General features: G+C 33.7%; 3 protein-coding genes across 4 annotated transcripts; 2 read left to right on the top strand and 1 right to left on the bottom strand.

The window, feature by feature from the left end:
* Positions 1-1,388: 1,388 nt before the first annotated feature.
* Positions 1,389-13,503, top strand: LOC8269720. 2 transcript variants are annotated; one of them, XM_015726203.3, is made up of 19 exons: positions 1,399-1,664; positions 2,202-2,685; positions 3,900-3,991; positions 4,658-4,822; positions 4,924-5,317; positions 5,613-5,731; positions 5,816-5,888; positions 5,967-6,187; positions 6,272-6,316; positions 6,781-6,853; positions 7,939-8,130; positions 8,716-8,819; positions 8,920-9,001; positions 9,997-10,146; positions 10,877-11,002; positions 11,801-11,971; positions 12,897-12,956; positions 13,038-13,220; positions 13,302-13,503. In XM_015726203.3, exons 1-18 carry the CDS (start codon positions 1,624-1,626, stop codon positions 13,146-13,148), a joined length of 2,703 nt encoding a protein of 900 aa, XP_015581689.2. In that variant the 5' UTR covers positions 1,399-1,623; the 3' UTR covers positions 13,149-13,220; positions 13,302-13,503. The 2 variants fall into 2 exon arrangements, with proteins under 2 accessions (XP_048236158.1, XP_015581689.2); XM_048380201.1 differs by lacking the exons at positions 8,920-9,001; positions 11,801-11,971; positions 12,897-12,956; positions 13,038-13,220; positions 13,302-13,503 and having other exon boundaries at positions 1,389-1,664; positions 10,877-10,950.
* Positions 13,219-15,589, bottom strand: LOC8269719 (protein trichome birefringence-like 9). Its single transcript, XM_025159371.2, has 4 exons — positions 15,129-15,589; positions 13,930-14,319; positions 13,673-13,831; positions 13,219-13,560 (listed from the first exon to the last, which is right to left on the bottom strand). The coding sequence occupies exons 1-4, from the start codon at positions 15,527-15,529 to the stop codon at positions 13,227-13,229; spliced, it is 1,284 nt and encodes a 427-aa protein (XP_025015139.2). The 5' UTR covers positions 15,530-15,589; the 3' UTR covers positions 13,219-13,226.
* Positions 15,590-17,674: 2,085 nt separating this feature from the next.
* Positions 17,675-20,415, top strand: LOC8269718. Its single transcript, XM_002530477.4, has 3 exons — positions 17,675-17,920; positions 18,430-18,598; positions 19,901-20,415. The coding sequence occupies exons 1-3, from the start codon at positions 17,684-17,686 to the stop codon at positions 20,092-20,094; spliced, it is 600 nt and encodes a 199-aa protein (XP_002530523.2). The 5' UTR covers positions 17,675-17,683; the 3' UTR covers positions 20,095-20,415.
* Positions 20,416-23,639: the final 3,224 nt, after the last annotated feature.

Consider the following 23,639-nt stretch of genomic DNA (forward strand, 5'->3'; position numbering starts at 1 on the left):
TAGCATTAGTGGGATATCCACTATCTTTTGGGGGTTTGTACCGACTCTCCATTCTATATAAGGAGAGGTCCTTAGTAATAAAATCCCGAACAAGTTTCTCTAAGAAAAACCTCTCTCTCTTATATACTCTCTTGCTGGCTTTCTTCTTTCTCTTCTCTTTATCCAATGGCAATGTTCTAATAGTCAAGTATGATATGTTTCGTGTAATCCAAAAGAGCTAACTCAAAGAAATTTAAAGATCCAAAAGAGTAGAAAGACCCCATGGCAAGAGGCTTAACTTGAGGATGTATGCTTTGAGTTTACGGCTACAATTATAAATTATCCATATTATTTTGAAAAAATTATTTTTTCTATATAATGTGACATCTAACTTGTGTTTTTATTTTTTATTTATAATTTCTTCTATAATTTTTAATTCCGAAAATAAATATAAAACATCAATACCATAAGCATATAATGTGGTGATTTTAATATGATTTCACTGGTTATAAATTGCACAGCCATATTGCAGCTACTAGCATTGATAGGTAATAATCGGATAACGGGCTCCGCTAAAAATCCGTCTCTATAAATAAAATTAAGCATTAAAATAAATACCATAAAATATTTTTATATAAAATATTTTTATATAAAATATTTTCTTTATAATAATAAAAGATTATTGTTATAATTTGAGCGTTTATATATAAAAATAAATTTTTATTGTAATAAATTATATATTTTTTAAATTATACTTTAAAAAATATTTCTATATATAGTAATATTTATATATAACTTTAAAAAATGTATGTTATGCTATGTTTTATCTTACTATAATATTATTTTATCTTACTAATTTTATTTATATAGTATGAAAAAATATTTATATATTTTATTTTTAATTTCTATTATTTTACCAATAATATTAAATAAAAATTTTAAAAAATATTTTAGAACTCAAACTTAAATTATAATTTCCTCATAGTTATAAATTTTATTTAGTTTATAAAGAAGTTTTATTATATCCATTTAAAATGGATCAATGGATAAAATAATATAATAAAATACTACTTTATTAATAAAATCTAAATCAATTAAATAAAAATTAATAATACAAGATAAATATCCATTACCCGCAAAGTTTACACCCCCGTTACAAATATTAGAAATTTAATCTAAATCCATCCAAATTCGATCATCACAAGTATCAGAAATTATTTACAAACTCACCCTGATTTGATTGTATATTTCTGAAACATATTCTATTCAAGTCGGATAGAGTCGGGTAGCCGTTCATCAAATTTAAAAGATCCGTGGTTGCTTATTTTGTCAATTTTTCGAGCTATTATTTGAGTACCCGACCCGAAAAGAACGGCAAGAAATATAAATTTGGGAACTGTACCGGTATCTAGACATTGTTTGGCTGCCACAAAATAGATGTGATCACTCGCGTTTCCACGTATACGGATAAAGTCTGACTGCCACGTCATCAAAAACCGCTTTCTAGTTTCTCCAGTTTTCTTCTTCCTCACATTTTCTCTTCCTTTCCCACTGTTTCTCTATAAATTTTCCCGCGACCCAAACACTACATTTTTTCCCGCTGAATTTCCTTAGTTCTTCTTCTATTTTCTTTTTGTAAAGTTTATGGCAGTAAAGTTGCAGCATCATACCTTTACACCTTCAAGGTCCTCTAATTCTTATCTAATGATTATGTGTGTCTGTGTGTTTTTTTTTTTTTTTTCCTTTTGAAGAAATTAATACGTTAGCCATCAGGTTTGACTGTTGTTTGCTTGTTTAACAGCTAGGGTGTTTGGAATTTAATTACTTGTTGGAACTTTCTGTTTTTATTTGTTGCTTTGAATTTGTTGTTTAGATGCTCAGAAACTAGAGGAAATGAAAATAAAAAATTGAATGTTCGGAAAACAATTGAATATTAGAGAAATAAATTTCAGTTTCCTTTGTAATTGAATTGCTGTCTGGCATTCAGTTTTCAGTGTCTTTTGCCATTTATGTTAAATTACCTTGGTATTAATAAGTATATATGCAGGGAACAAAAAATGATGGTACAATTACCTTTTTATGTTAAATTCGGTATTGGACTTTGCTGCAACACTGTGTGACAGCTAATTTATATTCACTAATTCCAGCGGAATGTGCAAATATTCTTGAATGTGCATGTAGGCTTAGAGCTTATAGTTAAGCTTTGTATTTGCAATTGGCAGTTCTTCGAATCTACGCCTGTCACGAAATTATTCAATTGGACAACATGCTTCCTTCAGAAGAGTTGCTCACGTGGACTACATATTGAGTAGCTGGGGTAATTCAAAGAAAAAATGCAGTATGAGACGTCCTTCGTTGGGGAATGGGAACCATCAATTGGCAGTATATAGGATATTGCAATCAACATATCATAAAACAGGAAGGGTAGCGCATCTGAGTCCCTTTGCAACTGCAGATGATGGTTTAACTGTCAATGGAAGTCCACCAGCAAGTACTGGTTCTGATGTAGATGAAATGAGAGTCAAACTCAATCAATCACTGCAAGATGGAGATTATGGTGATAGACTTGTTCAATCTTTACATGATGCAGCCAGGGGTTTTGAGTTGGCAATTAAAGAACAGGGCTCTCTTTCAAAGTTATCCTGGTTCTCAACAGCCTGGCTTGGTATAGACAGGAATGCATGGGTGAAAACACTGTCTTATCAGGTAACTTTTTCATTGTTGAAATGAAAAATTAATGAGTATTTTGATCATCCATATGGTAGTTTAATATTTCTCAATCTTTTTCATTGAATACATCCTGTAATGCTCTTGGACTTCTTAGAGATTATCCTGTCTGAATATGCTGGTTGCCTTTTGTTGGCTTTACTTCTTGGTTTTAACTAACAGAATAGTGAAGATATTTTACTGTCTAAGTCGCGGGTGGCACTCTCACTACTGTTATAACACCTTCAGTAGCTGTTGTTAAAAGAATGTGATTATCTCAACCACCACTATTGTTACCTGTATGAATTGCAAGTGACTACCTGCACTATTGTTGCTGGCATTCCATACATCATTGCTAGTCAAGTTGCTATTTTTCTGTTACAGCTGCATGTCAGAGCCATAATCAGTCTTATCAATGACACCCTTGCTTTGATTGCAACTGCTGCCAATCATAGTAAACAAATTGTATTAAACCTTTGCTGCTCCGGAGGTCTCTACCACTTCAACCTTTATTTGATATTTTTGCTGCTACCAATTTGTTTGATAGTATGTGTGTAATAGGCTTAGTTATTCATCATTGATGGAGCTTAACTTAATGGATCTAGTATATTTGTGCTTTTTCCTGTTGCCAAACTGGTGGCTTAAAATATATGCATCCATTTACTTGTTTGGCGAATTGAGTCCCCTTTTTCAGCCTTGTCTTGGCGATGCATTTGCTTCATGCCTCTATAGATGACCAGGGTGTACTTTACACTTCTACATTGATTATTCAATTCTTTTGACATTGAATATTCAACTATTGTGCTCCTGAGGTATCTAGATTCTAAAAATTCTTTTCTTGTATTTTTGGTTTATTTATCTCCATCAGCAATTCAAGTAGAAGGCAACATCTCAATAGTTTGTGCTGTCCTCAGCAGAAAAAAATTCTTGCTTAGACTTCTTACTAAAGTCCTGGTTCTGAGATCTCATAAAGTACTCCTTATTTTCTTTCTCTTCTTTTTCTTTTTAAAATATTTTTTTTGCCTCCGCAATTACTGTAGCCTTTTTCTTTGTTATCTAGTATGTATCTGATTTATTGTAGTTCTGTTTCTCAAAATTTCTTCTAAGAGATCTAGATACTTCCATAGAGATTTTTTGTGTGTGTGTGACTTTTGACTGTAATTATTTTGGTAGAAATGTTGTTTAGACTACCTTATGTTTCATGAATTTCTCAGGCTTCTGTGTATTCCCTATTGCAAGCAGCATGTGAGATTTCATCTCGGGGTGAAGGAAGAGATAGGGATGTAAATATTTTTGTCCAGAAGAGGTATTGAATAACACATTTATAACCTCATAAATTTATATTCAATCTTTCAAAACCTTGTCTATTTAGTACCTATTTGAAATATTGATATGCTAAACCTTCAACGTTATTAATATATGTGAATGTACATCAACAATTAACTATTTGCAGGTCTTTTTGAATAGAACAAGCATCTCAAATTGTTTAACCTATCTGGATTGTTTCCATTTTATGCTGTGAGTTGTTCGGGGAAGTCTTTCTCCATAGATGGTCAGTTTACTTGATTTAATTATCAAGTAATTGAATTTTGAAGTTCCTTTTTTTCTTGTTCTTCCTCTCTCTATCTCTCGTCCTCTTTCTGTCAGAATTTGCTTGGCAAAACTATTATGCCTAAATAGTTAATGTTTTCTATTATCAATCGGTGGAAAGTCATGCCATAACTCAATGTAGACATTAGAAATTTGATTGGACTTTCACATTTGTGATTTATGTAGTTTTGTTGTCCTGTTGATTGTAGGTTCTATCTGTCTTTTGTCTCTGTCTGTGTTGTATGTTCACAATCTTTGCCTTTGTAGTTACCATTGCTGTATCTCTCCATTAATGTTTTTGATGTAAATTTCATGCTGTCATCCATTTTACTTTCCACTTAATTTAGGCTTTGCTACCTTTCAACAATTTTATCTTTTGCAGTTTATTGCGACAATCTGCCCCTTTGGAGAGTTTAATCAGGGAGAAACTATCTGCCAAGCATCCTGAGGCTTATGAATGGTTTTGCTCTGAGCAAGTTCCAGCTGTGGTGACATCATTTATTAATTACTTTGAGGGGGATTTACGCTTTACTGCTGCCACTGCCATGTATGTCATTGCTCCTGTTGCTCGATTTTGAAGTGTTTCATATATATTCCATAACAAATTTGGTAACTAGGTGGAAATAAAGTTACTTTGGTTTCTACCAGGTACCGTGAAGGCATGTCCTTGGACTCGGGCAATGGATGTGATATTGCATTACTGTTGCTCGCACTGAGTTGCATTGCTGCAATCACAAAACTTGGTCCGACAAAGGTTTCTTGCCCGCAATTCTTTTCAATGATCTCAGATAATACTGGCAGATTGATGGAGATGCTGGTTGATTTCGTTCCAGTGGGCCAAGCTTATCATTATATAAAGGATATTGGTCTACGCAGAGAGTTTCTTGTCCATTTTGGTCCCCGAGCTGCTGCATTCGGAGTGAAAGATGATTGTAGTTCAGAAGAGGTTGTTTTCTGGGTTAATCTTATACAGAAGCAACTGCAGCAGGCTATAGATAGAGAGAGAATATGGTCAAGGTTAACAACATCTGAAAGCATTGAGGTTAGTACTGAAGGCTTGACAATATTGAATATGGCCCCACTGAAGTGAGCTCCTGTAAAGGAAACAACTTACCTTTAAAATCACTTAGTACAATTTGCTGCCTGAACATAATGGAAAACTTGAGAATGAATTTTGTAAAGGAGATGATGTCATTGGATAAAGTTATTTTTGCTTATGCTTGTAGTATAAATGCTTAGAACTCACTAAGCTATTTATCAAAAGAATTTAAAACTTGATGAATAATAGTCTAATTATTTAGATGCTGGTATTAAAAGGTAATCCTCATTAACTGCAGGTTTTGGAGAAGGATTTGGCTATATTTGGTTTCTTTATTGCCTTAGGAAGAAGTACACAATCCTATCTATCTGCAAATGGATTTAATGTTATTGACGATCCAATTGAAGCCTTCATTAGGTAGCTTTTCTTGCTTTCTTTTCTTTTTTTTTTTTTTTTTGATTTCCCATTACAAGCTCAACTGAGTGGACTTTTTTTTGCCAGGTACCTTATCGGGGGTAGTGTATTATACTATCCTCAACTTTCATCAATAAGTTCTTATCAATTGTATGTTGAGGTTAGCATGTACGTCAATACCATTACACAAATCTGTTTTGTTATTAATTTGGGATAATTACAATAGGCTTTTCTATAGGTAGTCTGTGAAGAGCTGGACTGGCTTCCTTTCTACCCAGGCGATATTAGCACTCAAAAACAGTCTCATGGCCATGGAAATAAACGTGAAGGTGCTCCAAATGCTGAAGCTATCCCTCACATATTAAATGTCTGCTCCTTTTGGATGCAGAGCTTTATTAAATACAGTAAATGGCTGGAAAATCATTCTAATGTTAAGGCAGCGAGGTTCCTGTCAAGGGGGTAATGAATGTACATTGCAACCATCATTGCGCATGTTTGAGATCAATCATCAGTTCAGTTAACATTTCCTTTATCATTGTTTAGGCACAAAAAATTGACAGAGTGCATGGAGGAACTGGGGATATCACGGTACGCTAATAATGGGAATATTTTAGTTCTTTCTCCTTCATAGTTACATAAATTATACCTCCAGTGATATTAAATTTGGGGTCAAAGATGCATAAATGAGTTTTATCTTTGGACAAAATTTTGGAGGCACATCAATATGACATGAGAAGCTTAACATTGCAGCGAGTTCATAAACACCTGAACTAACCCACTGTCAGTTTTGCCCACATTTTTTTTTGTCAACATTCCTACCAATTCATGCATTATTTTTTAGCTTTTCTTTTCTATGTCAGTAGTATGCTTTCTCAAAATTTGTATGTTCTCTAATTTTTTTTCTTAGCATAAAGAATTAGGATAAGGTTCTAACAAACTTATGAAGTCCTGTTTTCATGACACTATTTACCTGGTGGTGTCCTTTCATCGTCTATATATTTCCTGTGGAAGTATTAGCTATAGCTGATTCAGTTGGAGAAATCATGTTGTAGGAAAATTACAACTCAGGCAACTGGATCTGGAATTTGTTCACCGCTCGACAAAGAGATGGATTCTTTTGACAAGGTTTGCCTTTTACCTTTATGTTGAAGTGCCTCCCATTTTCTACAATTTCTCACATTTCAGGTTGGTATTTGGTATCATCCAATAACTCATGGGGGTAAAACAATGAACTTATTTTGGCAATTGACACTCTGAAACGTGTACATTAGTACTATGTTTAGAGACTAGTTACAAATAGAGTGTGATTTTTAAAGCATATGAACTTCAACCCTCATCATCTCCCTGCATGCTTCCATAGAATTATATTATAATGTATCAAGTGGACCTGTATTCAAACATGTGACTGCTGGTATCAGTTTCACTTATTTAAAAATTTATGTTGTTAACAATTTGCATAAAGATGGAACTATCTTGCAGTCAAAGTATCTGTATAAGAACCACATTAACATGCTTATGTGCAATGAATATTGACAAACATGGCAATGTGTGAAACTCTTAGTTCTTTATTGTCAGAAGTTGTATTTATCCCACATCGCTTAGTTACTGGGCTGTTATGGTGTATATATGCGGATTGGGCACCCTCTTCCTTTGAGCTAGTTTTTGGGAATGAGTTCTACCCAAGCCCATTTATCATTTATTAAGAGATGTATTGTGAACCTAACTAGTGAAGTGGCATCTTAACAGATACCTTGGACAATTGTTTTCCGGTCGTAAGTGGTGTTTAAGATTCCTTTGGAGAAATAAGATGAGCGTTAGGATGATAAACATGATGTCACAAATGAAACAATGACTTTGGTGGGCTAAGTCAAGGACTGATGAAATAATCCTTGGTAGGTTAGAAGATCAAATGTGAATCCCTTAATTATTGATAGAAAAGATGATTTTGTTCTTGGAAGGCCATAGCAGAAAGGATTGAATTTGAATGAAAGAAATCAAGCTATATCAATCCAATGACATTTATGTGTCTATGGACAAATTTGTTTAGCTGTGGTGATAGCCTTTTCCTTGCAGAATGTTTATGGGACACACTTGATCACCTAATTACTATATATATGTATATATTAATACAATATCTGTCCCCACTGATGTGCTTCTTATTGCATTTAGAATTTATTGAATGCTGCTCACTGTGCCTTGCATTTGGTCAGGCATTGGAAAGTGTTGAAGGAGCTCTGCTGAGACTAGAGAAATTGCTGCAAGAGTTGCATGTCTCAAGCTCTAATTCTGGAAAAGAGCAATTAAAAGCAGCTTGTTCTGATCTTGAAAGAATAAGGAAACTTAAAAAAGAAGCTGAATTTCTGGAGGCATCTTTCAGAGCAAAAGCAGCTTCCCTTCAGCAGGTATTCCTTTTTTTCCTAACATTCAATTGAATGAGCACTTCAAAACATATTAACTACTGCTGAGAGCTAATTACATTCCCTGTCATAGCTGGCATGTACTCATAGGTGGTGCGTGCATGTGCATTTGCATATTTATTCATTTGTTCTACAAAGTAGCATATTTTATAATTTTGATGTGGTTTTATAATTTTCTAAACACGAATGTCATTTGGGAGTGCTTAATTTTTGTGTTTGTTCCTTAATAACAGACTGATTGCATCTGTTAGTGATGTGGAATAGGAAATGTTCCTGCTTAGTATTTAATAGTCATTTCATGTAGAGGAAATCAAAATGCAAATAAAACCAGGTACATGTTAATTTTCCTGCTTGTTCTATGGACAATGGTGGTGCTGGATTTTTTCTTTAATATTCAAAGTAGATTATCATTTGTTTCTTTATATTTGACAAGAGTGCATTTTAATTCTTCTCTATTTCATCCTTCAACATCTGCTTTATACTTGGACTTATCATTCTATTATTATCCTCTTTATTGAAATTTTATACAATTCTCATCTATCATATTGATACTTGAGTACTGATTTCAAGGGTGATGATGAAAGTGATTCTCAGCCTTCTGTTAGCAAGCAGCAAGTGCATTTAAAAGGGAAGAGGAGAAAGAATGCTGATATAAGACTAGAGAAGAACAACAGGTATGAAAACCCTGGTGTATGTTTGTGCTGTGTATGCAAGTAGTTTGATCTATTTCATGCTGAGTTGCATTGCCTTCTCTTTCTTTGTATGAGTTGTCAGTAAATCTCAAGGACTATGGAACTCCTTTGTGCGCTTTCCAACTAAGAAGCCTGATCCTGACATAGCAGTGAGAGATGGATCTGTATGTACTACCTTCATGATGTGCCTATAGTATTAATTATTTATCTTATGTGCCTTGAGAAAATCACTGTCAAATGCATAAACTGAGTTTCATGCAGTTTTATACATCAAAGCATTGTGATTGCCACTAGCGTAACTGTAGGTTTTGAACAAAAACTAATGCCGATGGTAGTTATCATTAGACATGCATGCATGAGTGCACTTCAACCTCATCCTTACACTTGCCTTTTCTCCATTCCCTTGTCCACTTCAAAAGTTCATTAGAACGAAACAAAACTAACAAAATTGCACTGGGTAGGCTGTCGAATGGATAGTTGATTTCCTATACGTGGCTGGTACTTGGCAAGGTTATCCTTACCGTAGTAATATTATGTTCCATATTTCCATGCTGAAGGATATGATAAATCTGAAATCTGATGCCAGATCTAAGAGATTAATAATTACTGTATGTAGTCCTTTTGAAAATGGAGAATTATTGACAACAAAAATGTCTTTATGATACTTGATGCATATTATTCTGAAGTTGAAATGTGATCTTGATGGAAAAGTGATTGGGCTTGTGACAAATACAAAAGTTAGAAGTCCTCCTTGGTCTCTATAAAAATTTAAGGTATAGTTAATGCAAATGATCTGGTTTATAAATATTGGAGGTCCAGAGCATTTAAACATTTAAATATGCAAATGATCTGTAAAAAATGGTCCAATAGATAAAATTAGAGAATTATCATATTGGAGGTCAGGAACATTTAAATATTTAAATACTCAAGCATTGATTGTAGTTTAGCTGTAAAATTAGCTGTTGCTCAGTTGAAATACAGAAGCAGAAATTCTCCTTTCAGACTTCAGAGTTATTAGAAAAGTGATGAATGCACTAATTCTTTACCTGATTTTGTTTGCACAGAGGGAGTTACTGGAGTTGAAAGATATATTCTGATTTTGAAAGTTTCTGTCTTCATTATAATGAAAGCTCATGTGTTATTCATTTGGTGAATGCAGGGAGATGAACATAGTGGACAAACTATTGTGACTGTAGATGTTGCAGAGTCAGAATCAAATGAGATTCTCCGTTTCGAACTTCTAAGGAAGGAGCTAATGGAACTAGAAAAACGTGTGCAAAGAAGTACTGATCAATCAGAAAATGAAGAGGTACATCTCGTGCTTCTGACCACCTTTATTTAACATTGTTCTTGTGGTTTTCTCTTACATATGAGAAATTTCACTAGGTATAATTGAGAAATTATGAGAATCATTTTGATGTATGATATCAATTAAAATTTCTGAAATAGCATTGACTAGCCTGGTGCTCCAGATGTTCTAGTTATGCTTCTTGTAATCTGTTGCCTTTCTTTTGTCTTATTTATACAATTCTCTTGCTTGTGAAGGTTCTTCTTTCTTTTCTTTCATTGAGATTTCCTTTTATCCAATGAGAAATGAAGAATTTAAAATACTTAAATTGTGCAATATTTTTCTATACAAACCATGCCATTATCAGGTTCATTTTGTCAGTACTTTGATGATTACTTTAACTACTGGTCCTTGGGCCTGATTATGGTGTGGACCTTGAGATTAATCTCCTAAGAAATCTGGTCGAGGTCTGATGGATCCCTTTCTAACAATCTTTAACTCAAGCCTTGCAGTGATCAGGTCTATCTATGCCAGTATTTCATCATAATTACTGTCAACTACTTATCACAGAACCTGATCATACTTCTGGCTTTGAGATTCAATTTCTTAAGAAAATTAATCAAGGTTTAGATGGAACCCTTCAAATTTTGGTAGAACTTTAAACCAAGCCCTAGTACATGGTCAGATCTATTCATTGGGTTGCTTCCAGGGAAATTTCTAATTAGTCAAACATGCTGTTTTTCTTTTTCAGGTTTCTAAGGAAGCTGATGAAGTTATTGATAACTCTGATGAGGCTGGAGGTGCTCAATTGGTCCACATTCAAAAGAAAGAAAATATAATTGAAAAGTCTTTGGACAAGTTGAAGGAAACTAGCACGGTACGGTGAGGGCTTCCATTAGTAAATAAATAGTATTTTATCAGTGGCCTCAAGCTGATCTTGGGGAATAGTATTGGGCTTTAGTTTTTTCCAATTTGTTAAAAAAGCTTATTTTCTAAATATCTTCGGGTGTTTACTATATGATGGTTGATAGACATTTGGTGGACTAGTTAAGGCTGGGTGAATAAGAAATTCATATTGGAAAGGATAAACATACAATACGTCATTCTGGGAGAAAAGCTCTGAGAAAATTTGACACCTATTACTTAAAACTGAGGTTACTGTTAGCTCCAATGAGGCATGTGGTCATGCATAATTTACTCCACATGCGGATAAATGTATTGAGTGGTCATGCATAATTTGACACCTATTACTTAAAACTGAGGTTACTGTTAGATTCAATCAGTTCATGAGTTTCAACAATCAAATTAAGCAAATTACACCCATCTTCCTTAACTGTGTACGGAAGATTCTGTTTCTTGTTTTTTCCCTCTCCTAAGGTGGCCTGTCTTCTCGTGTCCTTGGTTCCTGATTAGGAGAGAGGAAGTGGCATTCTTCTTAATACCCTTGTTAATTTGTATTATGATGTGCTTTTGCATATCACATCCTTCATTTCTTTGAATAGCTAATAAAGATATCATAGTTTGAATTTTGAAACTTCATTCCTCTAGTCAATTTCTGGGATAGTTTCTTTCCTTTTTGAGCTTTTTACTACTATAAGGTGTACCATATTCAGATTTCCAAGAATATTATCTTTTGTTGTCTTCTGAATGGTGATATATGGTTGATTATGTGCAGGATGTATTCCAAGGAACTCAGCTTCTAGCAATTGATGTTGGTGCTGCACTAGGGTTGCTTAGGAGAGCCTTAATTGGAGATGAGTTAACGGAGAAAGAGAAAAAGGCTCTTAAGAGAACACTGACTGACTTGGCATCAGTTGTTCCTATTGGGGTTTTAATGCTTCTTCCTGTAAGTTTAATCATAACATTTCAAACATCAATATATCACTGCAGCTCTCTCAATTCTCGTCTTCATGTTCATCATGGTAAATCCATGCGACTGCTATGCTTCAAAACTTTCATCTGGTGGTTGAGATGGTTAATTTTAAATGCAAAAGGATCCTTTATTCTCTCCCTAGTTTCTGGAGTATTGTTGGTAAATCAGTGTTAGAACAGGTGGCAAAGTGGGTCTGAAGAAAATCAGAAAATGCTCCCTTAGTCCTTCGCTATACTGTTCTACTCATGCCAATAGATCACTTCACCCTTTTATTGACTTGGGTAATAAAAACAGAGGATACTGGAAGGCCTTTTGTTCTCATTTTCTCTTTTCTACTATTATACCTCTACTGACTTCCTCCGAGTGTGCTATAACATGCTGATACACCTCTGGTGAGGAATATGCTAGTTTGCCAAAAATGTGCCTGTTTGTTAAACCTGCACAGGCTTGACATGCCTTGGATGCATACTGGGGCACCAAAATAAATCTGGCTTGCCGGAAGTGCACTATTAAACTAATGGCTACCATCCCTTTTTGCCTTGCATTTGGTTGGTTTTCTGATTCTAGATTTGGTTCCAATTGCATTTTGGTTGGTGTTCTGATTCTAGATTTGATTCCAAGGTTGTCCTTATCACAATTCCAGTGGTAGCTTGCTCCATTGATGACAAACTATTTATAGTGAGATTTCGACTGCTTGAAATTATCACTTTTAATTTTGTCATGAAAAGAATTGATCAGGATTGGGCTTCTCATATCACATTTCAAGTTTGAATCGTTGCTTTTATGAAGCAAATAAGTGGATTAGTTAAACACCATCCAAATGGTTTCACATTTAAATTGATAATGTCATTAATCTGTACGTGTCAAGTTGTATAATCAATAATTCTGTGTTCCACAGGTTACTGCAGTTGGGCATGCTGCAATGTTGGCTGCTATTCAGCGCTATGTGCCAGCTTTGGTCTGTGGTTTCTGACCATAATGATTCTCTTAAGTCCTTATTTGGATGCCAATCTCTAACAAGCAGGGTGCTATTTGGCAGATACCTTCCACTTATGGACCAGAAAGGTTGGAGCTTCTGAGGCAGCTTGAGAAAGTGAAGGAAATGGAAACCAGTGAAGCTGATGCCAGTGAAGATGAGGAATTAGCCTAGTTAGAAGGAGCCCAGATTATATACAACTCCAAAAAATATGACTGACTTTCAAGTCCTCACTATTCTGACAAGGTAAGATCATCGCTTTCTGAATTCCATTGACAATAAATGAGCATAGAGAATTTCATTCCATATGTCTGGTATTCCGGGCAGGCACCAGTGGCTGCAGTCTTGTGGAGCAGGAACTGGAGTGCCTGGCTCGCGATGGACTGAAGGGTGACCATCGAACCTGAACCGTGTCAGATGTGTGATATTTAAGTACTGAATATTCTTTATTCTGTATTCCAATTCCATCTGTTTTATTATGTTGGAAATCAATTGATTATTCACTGGCTCAGGTTCCAGATTCATGTAATTTGTCTCTGGTTGCATGTCCACATCACACCGTCCCCCAGTGTTCCATGTGCCATTCCTGCCATTTTACTCGGTTAAATTATGACCTAAATATTACCCGATGCTCTGTTCAGAAAACAAATTCATAATTCTCAGACGGGAAGTTGCTATAAATTTCCCGTAATACTTGCCTGTAATGCACCGGTGAGAAGCTGCGATAGAAAATGTGAGTTCTTTCAGGATCCAAACTCTCTAATGCCCATGACTTCCATGTCTGCAAAGATCTTTGAAATGCCTCCATCACATTCATGGACATGTTTACTTTCCCCCCATCCTCAAAGTAACAGCCCCTGAATGAACGAAAGTACAGTTATCAAGCAGGGAAAAAAAGGGAAAACAAAAGGAGAAAGAAAAACTAGAATAGAGTGGAGAATTTGAAAGGCCGTACATCTTCACTGTTTTATCTTCATTCCACCAATGGCCTCCACTGAAAACCAGAATGTCTGCCCCTACCCACTTTGTGGAAAACCAGTGCAAGCGGTCGACCTTTACGGTCATCTTGACATCAACTGAGGAATTAACTGGCGGCCGGCCAACAGATACCAGGAAAGGCACCCTATAATATTCTACAGTCAGGTTGTATTCACTGAAACGCAGAGAGAGGAAGCCCTTGTGTTTGGTTATGGGGTTCCCATGCTCTTCATATATTGTTGACTTATTTGGAACTCCTTGGCTTAGCATGCACAGGAATGACTCCCACTGGTTTCTTTCAATAGAATCTCCAGCAAACACAATCCTCCCATTCATGCTCCTCTCTAGAAGGTCGCTTGCATTAAACCTGAGTAGGGATATAGAAGGTTTAATGATAATTATAATCTCACTTTAGTTACGGGATATGCTTATTTCTACAGCCATTTTATCTAGTGAGAATATTATCAGTTGTCAAGGTTGAATGGTGAAATGTCAGACCTCTTATACTATGCGACAAATACTTGAAACAAATAATTTACAGTATTCTATTCTCTAATCGACAAGTTGTTCGTGTATTTGTTATGATCAAGGCTGTTGGCAAACTTGGATCCTCAGTGCCAGTGAGAAAAGATTATAATTATTCTTGATATATCAGCCTTGGAATTAGTAGGGCCTAGAAAAAGTTTGTCAAAATGATGCAGCCACTATTACTGTACAGTGATCGTGAATGCTCCCTGTACAGATTCTGTCATGTAGTTAACGTGTATTAAAAAGGCTGAAGCCTGTCCTCTAAAACACAAATTGACATTTGACGAGAAAATAGAGGACATTTTGCTCTGGCAAAGAAAAAGAAAAAATAATACTTTTTTATTTTATTTATTTTACTCTTGTTTTTTCTTTTCCTTTTTTGTGTCATCGAGGTATATATGCCGTTGTGATTGTAAAACAAAAAACGTTATAAAAGTGACTGAAAATTGCCTCTTTTGATACCATGGACAATTCTTCTTTTCTGCAAAATCTAATCAGTAAACAGAAATGGAGGGCCAGTGACGTACCAACCATATTATGAGTTTGTTTTCTAAAATTGCTAGCAATATTTGTATTCTACACAACATAACACGACCATGCAAAACCATGCATAAAGATAACAAGCATATAAAAGATACTTGTCTTTACCTTGGTATATCACAGCCCTCAGGTTGCCATCGCCAGTTCAGATACTCTACGTCTTTCCTTCCACATCTCCGGCACCGGAAACCGGGATCAAGAAACGGGCATGTTTCATCATAGGATTGAATCTTGTAACTTTCGTCCCGAACCCATCTTCCAGTAGAGTAATCACAGGTTTCCTTTGATGATGATGATGATGATCTTTTATTACTGTTAAGTTGGATTTGTGACAAGAAATCAAAACGAAAAAGTTGCTGGGGTCCGAAAGGAGCTATAAGATCAGAGACAAAGAAGACTGAAGAGATTATGATAACAAGAAAAGATATTGCATAAACAAGTCCTCTCTTGATTATAATTGGGAAAAGAAAAAACTGTTGTTTTTGGATTGTGGGTTGATGATGATCCATAAGAAGAGGAAGGAGAGAGAGAGAGAAGGGATTGTGGCTGTTAATTGTCTTTGATCATGCTGCTATTTGATTGTTAACAAAGAAGTAACTGTAGTCAGTGGATTTACTAAATATGTATAATGACTTTTCTTATTTGAGAATATCCATGTTTACCATATAATGCGATGTTGATTATTATTATTAAAATAAGATAAATATTCCTTTTAGAGTTTGTATTCTATTTTAGTAACAAGCTGTCATCATATTCATATATTGAGTTAGAGTTTAGATTCTATTTAGGATCTGTTTTATTGTTATAATTTAGGATTTTATTTAAAAAAAAAAAAGGCTACTTCTATTTCCACAACTATTTTTACTAGAGCCACAACTAAATTGGAAACCTATTTAAAAGTTCAATTAATTTCTTTCTTAAAGGATTAAATATTTCCTTTAAAATTCTTATAAAACTTTTTCTCCATATTTCCTATTTCGCTATCCTTCTCAAAAAAGAAAAAAAAAAAAAGATATTTAATTCTATTGTTTCATGGAGGTAAAATGAGAAGGTCTTTTTACTTCAACTAAGTGATAACAAAAGAAGTTACAAAAAAAAATCAAATATAAATGCTTTCTGTGAGATACTCTTAGGATTTCTTTATATTCATGACATTTAAAATAACTGATGATTTTATAAGACATTATTTACTCCTTTTCAATTTATTCATATATGAAAAAAAAAATTAAAAATATATATAAAAAGATAGTCTAACCTTGAAAGTTTTCATTCATTTAAGGATTTATTCAAATCAATCATTATATGTTATGATTGAAATATGCACTTAGAAAAACATGGAGGCATTCTTTATATCTAAGAGTATAATAGATTATCCCAAATTAGCTATTTTTAAGAGAAGAAATTATTGTATTATCATCGTATAAATTTATAAAACTTAATATTATTTATATTTTAATATTTTTGATATAATTAAATACTATATTAGTCATTATATATAATCATTAATTATCGATTAACTAAATATATTATTTTTTCTTATTAAAGATTTTTATTCACTTTTTAAATTTAATTAGAGCTACTTAAAATTACAATATTTATTTATATAAATTTGACTTATGTAAATGATTAAAAATTATATATAGATTTATTGATAGTCTAAATTAATAAAGTAATATATAAATTAATAAATTATTCAAAATAAAATCTAATAATAGTTTAAATTAAAAAGATAGACTTATAATGATAGAGTGCAATAGTTTTCTAGCAAAATTCTCAGAAATAATTAATTTTATGATTTTTACCATTCTAGTAATTTTTTTTCCTAAATTTCTCTACTTAATTTTTTTTATTACAGATAATATATTTATTTAAGTCAAAATTTTATTTTATAAGTAAGATTTTCATATAAATTTATATATATACTTAAATTTTCTTAACACGTGTGTTCTTATTTCGATACATGAAGTTTTTATTTATATATATATATTTATTTTGGTACATAGAGTTTAAACTTATGTTCTTAATTATTTAAACTTTTGATACGTCTTAAGATAATTTATTAATTAATAAATCATATTTCTAATTACATACAAATTCTAATACTAAAAAATAATATATTAATTATATTTAAATAGATAATAATTATAATTATATTATAAAGTTAATGTACAATTATATTGTAATATTTTATTAATTAATTAAATAATAATTTAATTTAAAAAATATTCAATATTATATTTAAATATTTTAATTATATAATAATTTCTAATTATAAAAAATAATATTAATTATATTGATTATATAAATTTATGTAATATCAAAATTATTAAGAAATATTCTTAGAATAATCTTTGTTTTATTACATTAATATAATAAAAATATTTAATCTATTGTTATTTGAAATTTTATAAATAAACATTAAATATTAAAAATCTTATTAAATTTTATTTATGAATCTTATTTTTATATTTAAAATAATCATATCTGTCTTCCGACGTATAAATAAATGATTGGTTTTATTTATTTTCAATCTATTAATTTGTTTATTTTCATAATTAAATTTTTTTATTGTTTTAAGAAATTTAGTGTTGTTTAGGGTTCTTTTTTACCGATTCCGCTCAGCTCACTGGGCCCAAACTTTACGGGTCTTAGAAGAAGTCTGAATGTACTTGGAAGTGAGCGAGAGACACAACAGCAAAGATCTCAATTTCTTTCACACTTTCAAATTTTGGAAAAAAGAAGAAGAAGAGAAAAGAGAAATAGAAATGAAGCTAAAAGTTGTACGCAGAAAAGTGTATGATTACATTCGTTATGATTTGAAAGAAATAGCATTTCCTTCTTCACTTCCAGACCCTCCTCATCTCAAACGACCCAAATTGACTTGGCACGATCGTTTTCTAGTATGTTCCCTTTTCTTATCCACATTATCAACTTGTATGTATAAGCTTCGTTTCTGTTGATTCTAGCTATAAATTGGATGTCTTTTTACTATCTTACTTGTGGGTTTTCTAGTATTTCCCCTGCTCTTCTTTCTTTCTTCTCTACTCCATCAATTTTTGTAAACGAGCTTCAATTATATTGAATTCACCTATAAATTTTTATGTCCTTTTACTATTTTAGTTATGGGTCTACTGTGACTTTTTTGAAAAAAATATCAGCAAACACTGATGCCAAGCTTTTAAATTGAGCACACTTATAAATGTATACTTTAGAAGCTTCAAAACTGATGAATTCAGCTATACTTTATATGTCTTTTATAGTGTTTTACTTCTGGGTTCTCACTGGGCCTTAAAGGGGAAATTTTCCTGTACACGAGAAATTGCTAGTTTCTGCTAATTGAGCACACTTATCCATATGCATGATCCTATTTTTTATTTAGTTAGTAAGTAGCTTTATGTACTTGTATTAGATATTGAAAGAGGCCTCAAGGCTTTATGCTGCTAGCTGGGTAAGGGATATTGGTCCTGAGCTTAGGCCAAATGATTACAAGAAGAAGAAAGAAGAAAGTGAAGATAAAGCTAATGGGACAAATAGTACCACAACTGGAGAGAAAGAGCCTTCATTGTTTGAAGATCTTGGTAAGAGCGCTTGACTAATGCGATTGGTGCTGTTAATTGTTATTATTTATGTTTCTATTGGTTTGCATGATTATCATTTATTAATGAGATTGCAGGACATTGAACATGCAATTTTTTCAGCATATTTTGAACTAGTTGGCCTTTGAAGGCTCTTGTGAATTTAATATTATGAATTTGTTTGTTCTGGTGAGATTTGAGTTACTGAGAAAGAAATGAATATGAATGTTGAGAAAATACATAAAGGTTGTCTGGACCGTACTTTGTTTGCATAAGATTTTCTCTGTTAACACCATTAATTCATGGATTTTGAGGTGATCCGTGAGTGTTGAGTTCCACCTTTATTTTTGTCTCGTTCTTGTGGTGGTTATTAGGTTCTGTCTTTCTTAATAATGCTTTTGGAGCTGTAGAAACAGGGTGGTGCAATCTCGTTATTTGGGTTGATAAAAAGGAATGAGATTATCATGCTCTGAGTGGGGATGGAATTTGTATATTTATTAAATGCACTAGGAAAATATAATGTCTTCATTCCCTAGATTGAGGCAAACTTTATTCATAACAAAAGCCATTGCCTTCTGTGTTTAGGTGGAGCAAGTCCGATTGTATTTGTGTTGTAATGCTATTAGGTGATTATAGAGGTGATTGGGATAAGTTTTCATTATTGGTTTTAGGTTTTAAAAGGGTAGAAGCCTGACGAGAACCGAAGACAGCAATAGAACTAGATTCTGATACATCTTTTGTTAAAACAGCCTTTCTTGTTTTCCTTCATATAATCACTATATAGCCATTAAAAATTATGCTATATAGGGTGATAAACTATTGCTATATTCTCTCATTTCTCTTGGTTCTGAGATTGATAATTGGAATCAGATGTGCTGCCTAATGGGAGCCACTCTTTTTGGGAAACTCTGTTTGGTACTTGGTAAGCCTTACAGCCTGTAGAATTCTGTGAGTAAACTCTTTGAGGAATGGTTTGGTTATGGAGTGAACCTCACTGTGGTCGTAATTTACTAGGTTACAAGTCATGCCTTGATCTTGCCTTTGTGCTGCACAAAAACTGTTGATGCTTAAAGGTAGCCTAAAGGGCATAATACTTGCTAAAATTTCAAAAGCAACATTACATTTTAAAGATAATGATAATTTCTTTTGCTGCTGATTTCTCTTCTTGCTCACCCTAATACAAAATTAAGAAGAGGAAGTCGCTGTAATAGGTTGTTCTATATTCTTCTTTTTCTGTGAACTTGTGCTTTCTTGCCTTAAGTTCTGACATTCGGTTTTTGTTTTTGCTACAAATTAAATTGATAGCTGTGGCTGCAAAAGGAGGCATGGAGACATTAAGGCCTGCTTTGCAGCGGGTGTACATGACAAGAGCTTCAGCATACAAAGATGCTCTAAAAAGTTTTATAGAAGGATATCAAGAAGGCGTCCAACAGGTCATGGACAAGAAAGAAGAATCTAAAACAGAACGAGAGGGCGATGCTCCCAAGAATTCGACTTGACTACTTATTGCTTTATTAGAACAGTGCGAGTTTTTGTTCTCAAATTAACTGCTGATGCAAGTAACAGATCTCTTCAATGTGGGAAGTTACTGCTCTAGCAAAAAAGAATGTAAAATGTTCTAGGTGTTCGTCCTCTTATGAGGGTTCTAAGCTATTGTACATTAACCAAAGTCGACAACTGTGGACACACTGGAAAACCTTTTGTACATATTATACCATTATGGAGTCTAAGAACCCACAGACACATTTTTGTTGTTCTAAGCTTTTCTCATCGAATAGCTTTAGCACTTCTTGATGCTTTAATCCGCTAAATTTTGTTTATCTGGCAATATTGTTGTTCTTTCACTTGTGGAAATATAATGAATGCTCAAGTATTGCATACTTTATGAAAACTATATTCACTAATGTGGCTGAGGCATCTTAATGAGTTCTGAATTGTGCATCAGCGCCGTGTGAAGTGTAATTGTAATGTTGCCTGATAGTTTCTGGCTGTGGATCAATGGCAAGAGGTAATATCCAAAAATTTATTGACTTCCATATCCAGAGAACACAAGCAACAGAGCTTGTCGAAGTACACACGATTCAGACTAATTATGAAGCTCAGGGGAGCCTCCCAGCTTTGTTGAAAAGGAATAATTGTAAGTATTGCTTTTGTTAGAACTACCTGTAGATTCTTCTTTTGTTCTCAGTATTGTGTTTCTTTTTCTCTCTCCTCCTTTTGCTGGTACTTTCACTGCTGAACTATCTGAATTTCTCATCATGCTAGGAGCATTCAGGAAGATTTTCTGTTTGTCTTTTTAATTTTGAAACAAAGTATTGATCTTTTAGTGAATATTTTGAGAAGTGTGCTGAATCTGCATGCCTCCTTCTAGAACGATTAGAATCTGTGGTTTTTGGTGCTTCTTATCTTTTGTTATTTACTTTTTTAGTAGTCTTACTTTAGTTCGGATGATCCCCAAGCATTTAATGGGAATATTTGGTAGGTGTTTTTTGAACTTCAAATTGAAATGCATCTATCCTTGATACAACTAGATACGGCAGGTGACTTTTTTGTGGCAGACACATTGGTTCATAAAACTCTAGGGTGAATAGATGATTATGGCATGCATGGTCTGAAAGCTGAATGGACTTGCAGCTCCTGGATTAAAAATGGGCCCTTACCGCACTTTTAATGAATTGCACACTACTAATAAGCTGTTAATGAAGGTTGCTTTGTCGATAATAGAAGAAAGTTATCATTCTCTCTTACTGTTTTAGATTAGAGTTTACTGTGATTGAGAAACTGATTGTGGAATTATTTTTTCAAGTAATATTGTTAGTGGGGTTTCCACATCCCACCCGCTGTTCGATTGATTTTGGTCGAGTCTTTTCAAGCACATGCACTTGCTTTAAGTCTTGTCAGGGATATGATTTTGTGATTAGAACTCGATGACTAATAACTAATATATTTGTGCCTATCAGTGGAGCCTTGCGAACAATAAACTAATATGTTTCTTGACTTGTAGATAATACACTTCTTTTCCTATTATGAGATGAATTCTTTTTCAAAATTGAGTTGTGGTATTGATTTCTTTTTTCTTTTTTCTTTTCTTATTTGTTTTTTTATTTGATAATTAGTTGATAAATACATTTTAGAATCTACAGTTTTTCAAATTTATTAGTACGTGTTTTGGTAAGTGTTCTCTATCTGCAATTTTTTATCTGTCCACAATGTTTATACATTGTCAACAATGTTTTACCACCAATGCTTGTTTGAGTTCCTGAGGGGGAAGGTATTCACTTGGGTTCTTCATTTTTCTTTGGCAGGTAATGGAAGGAGGCAGAGGTGGGACTGAACCAAAACTCCAAAAGAAAAAGCTTGATAAGAGGAAAAGCCAAGTGGATGAGGAAATACTCACATGGTTTTTCTATATCATTACTGTACCAAGTCATGCATGATTGAAATTATTCTTTTGAACAAATGAAGCATACAGGACAAGTCTCTTTACTCCTTTGATTGGCCACTGCCTTTTGATAATAACCCATTTAGGGACCCTCCCACTTGTAGAGCACTAAGCATTGGACACCTTTGCTAGCAAGGTCAATGGTGTCTCTTGTGCCTGAATAATTTCTGGGCCCTAACACTCACTTGATACTGTTTATGATCATTCACTCAGGTAATGCATATATCTGCTAGTCTTTTTGTTAATTTATTGCCCAATTGTGTCAATCTTTTCAGTTCATTTACAAGTTGTAATGAACATGTGGTGATAAGCTAGAAGGCTTTGGTCTTTGACACTGTATGGAGTGATATGTTATCGAAGCTTAACTTTAATAGATGAGAGGCTGTTTCTAATTGGTGGACTGCAATTTTTGATGCTGCTTTGCTCACATCCATTATTAGTCACAGATAGCATTATTGCCATTAGGGTGAATTGACAATTTTCCCTTGCTGTCTACTTTGATGATACCAATTTTGGCCTTCATATTGTTAGCATGTACTCAATTTTGTTGCACTGTAATTGGATTTGTTGCTGATTAGGATGTGTGAAGAGACCTAGGAAATGAATTCCTTGGTCATTTACCAGATAGTGCTCAGCTTGTCTTGACATAAGGTGCCTTTTCGGCTGAAAAAAAAAGAAGCTCAATTTATTCGATTCATGGCGGATGGATGTAAAATTAATAGGTATGCTTATTTGATAGGACAGATCATTTGGAGTTTGGACTTGATACGTCCAAGTGGGAAGTACTCAGCATAAACCATTGAGGTGTCTCATGATGAAATCCTACATTAGGCCAATTATTTATGGTAATCTTTAAGGGATAATGCTGTTCAAAAGTTGTTGTCAAATGATTCCATTAATCAAATCAAGTTCTTAGTTGCTTGAAAATCTATGTAAAATAGATGTCAAACTTCAGTATCATAGGAGGAACTTGTAGTTAAACATGTATGACAATGCGAATTTGTTATAAATTAATGAACCGAGTTGTAAATGTATCAAGACATAATGTTTTATTAAATTTCAGGCTTATTTTGCCCCAAGTCCTTTTGGAAGCATGTCAAATGTCGATTACTTTTTATGCATCTATTGTTCAAGATTTCTAATTATGCTTTTCATGGAAGATCATCTTCTTTGCAAGGATCTTTTCGCATGTGACGGCATATTGTGTGCGTGTTTGTGAGCGTGTGTGAGAGAGAGAGAGAGAGAGAGTTATGTGGGGTAATATTTTGTGGAGAAATCATTGAGTGGCATACTCCCCACTCAGTTGGGTTTGAGAGGGAGCATCATCTGGTTCCACAATCTCTATTTTGTCATATAACTGACATCTAGCAGTTAAATTCTTGATATGAGTTCTCTATCATTTGGAGTTTTTAAATTCAACTTGATTGCTACTAATATTTAGGGTAGACCTTTTAATGTCTTTTGGTAGATTAATTGGGGGCTGCTCTTGCTGCTGGAGAACATAAGAATGATCTGGGGCTTCTAGGCAAAGGTGTAGATTATATATTCTGGTGTTTAGCAAAGGGAAAACTATGTTGTTTTCTGTGTAAAGAAATCTGAAGA

Source organism: Ricinus communis, chromosome 10 (assembly GCF_019578655.1).
Source record: "Ricinus communis isolate WT05 ecotype wild-type chromosome 10, ASM1957865v1, whole genome shotgun sequence".
NCBI lineage: Eukaryota > Viridiplantae > Streptophyta > Magnoliopsida > Malpighiales > Euphorbiaceae > Ricinus > Ricinus communis.

Excerpts from the sequence above, each read along its gene's own strand:
- LOC8269719 (XM_025159371.2), bottom strand. The coding sequence starts at position 15,529 with ATGGATCATCATCAACCCACAATCCAAAAACAACAGTTTTTTCTTTTC. Across the intron at positions 14,320-15,128 it reads GAGGGCTGTGATATACCAAG|GTTTAATGCAAGCGACCTTC; the intron begins GTAAAGACAAGT and ends ATCCCTACTCAG. Across the intron at positions 13,832-13,929 it reads GAAGATAAAACAGTGAAGAT|GGGCTGTTACTTTGAGGATG; the intron begins GTACGGCCTTTC and ends TCGTTCATTCAG.
- LOC8269718 (XM_002530477.4), top strand. The coding sequence starts at position 17,684 with ATGTACTTGGAAGTGAGCGAGAGACACAACAGCAAAGATCTCAATTTC. Across the intron at positions 17,921-18,429 it reads CTTGGCACGATCGTTTTCTA|ATATTGAAAGAGGCCTCAAG; the intron begins GTATGTTCCCTT and ends TACTTGTATTAG. Across the intron at positions 18,599-19,900 it reads TTCATTGTTTGAAGATCTTG|CTGTGGCTGCAAAAGGAGGC; the intron begins GTAAGAGCGCTT and ends TTAAATTGATAG.
- LOC8269720 (XM_015726203.3), top strand. The coding sequence starts at position 1,624 with ATGGCAGTAAAGTTGCAGCATCATACCTTTACACCTTCAAG. Across the intron at positions 4,823-4,923 it reads TTTACTGCTGCCACTGCCAT|GTACCGTGAAGGCATGTCCT; the intron begins GTATGTCATTGC and ends GGTTTCTACCAG. Across the intron at positions 11,003-11,800 it reads AGTTGAAGGAAACTAGCACG|GATGTATTCCAAGGAACTCA; the intron begins GTACGGTGAGGG and ends GATTATGTGCAG.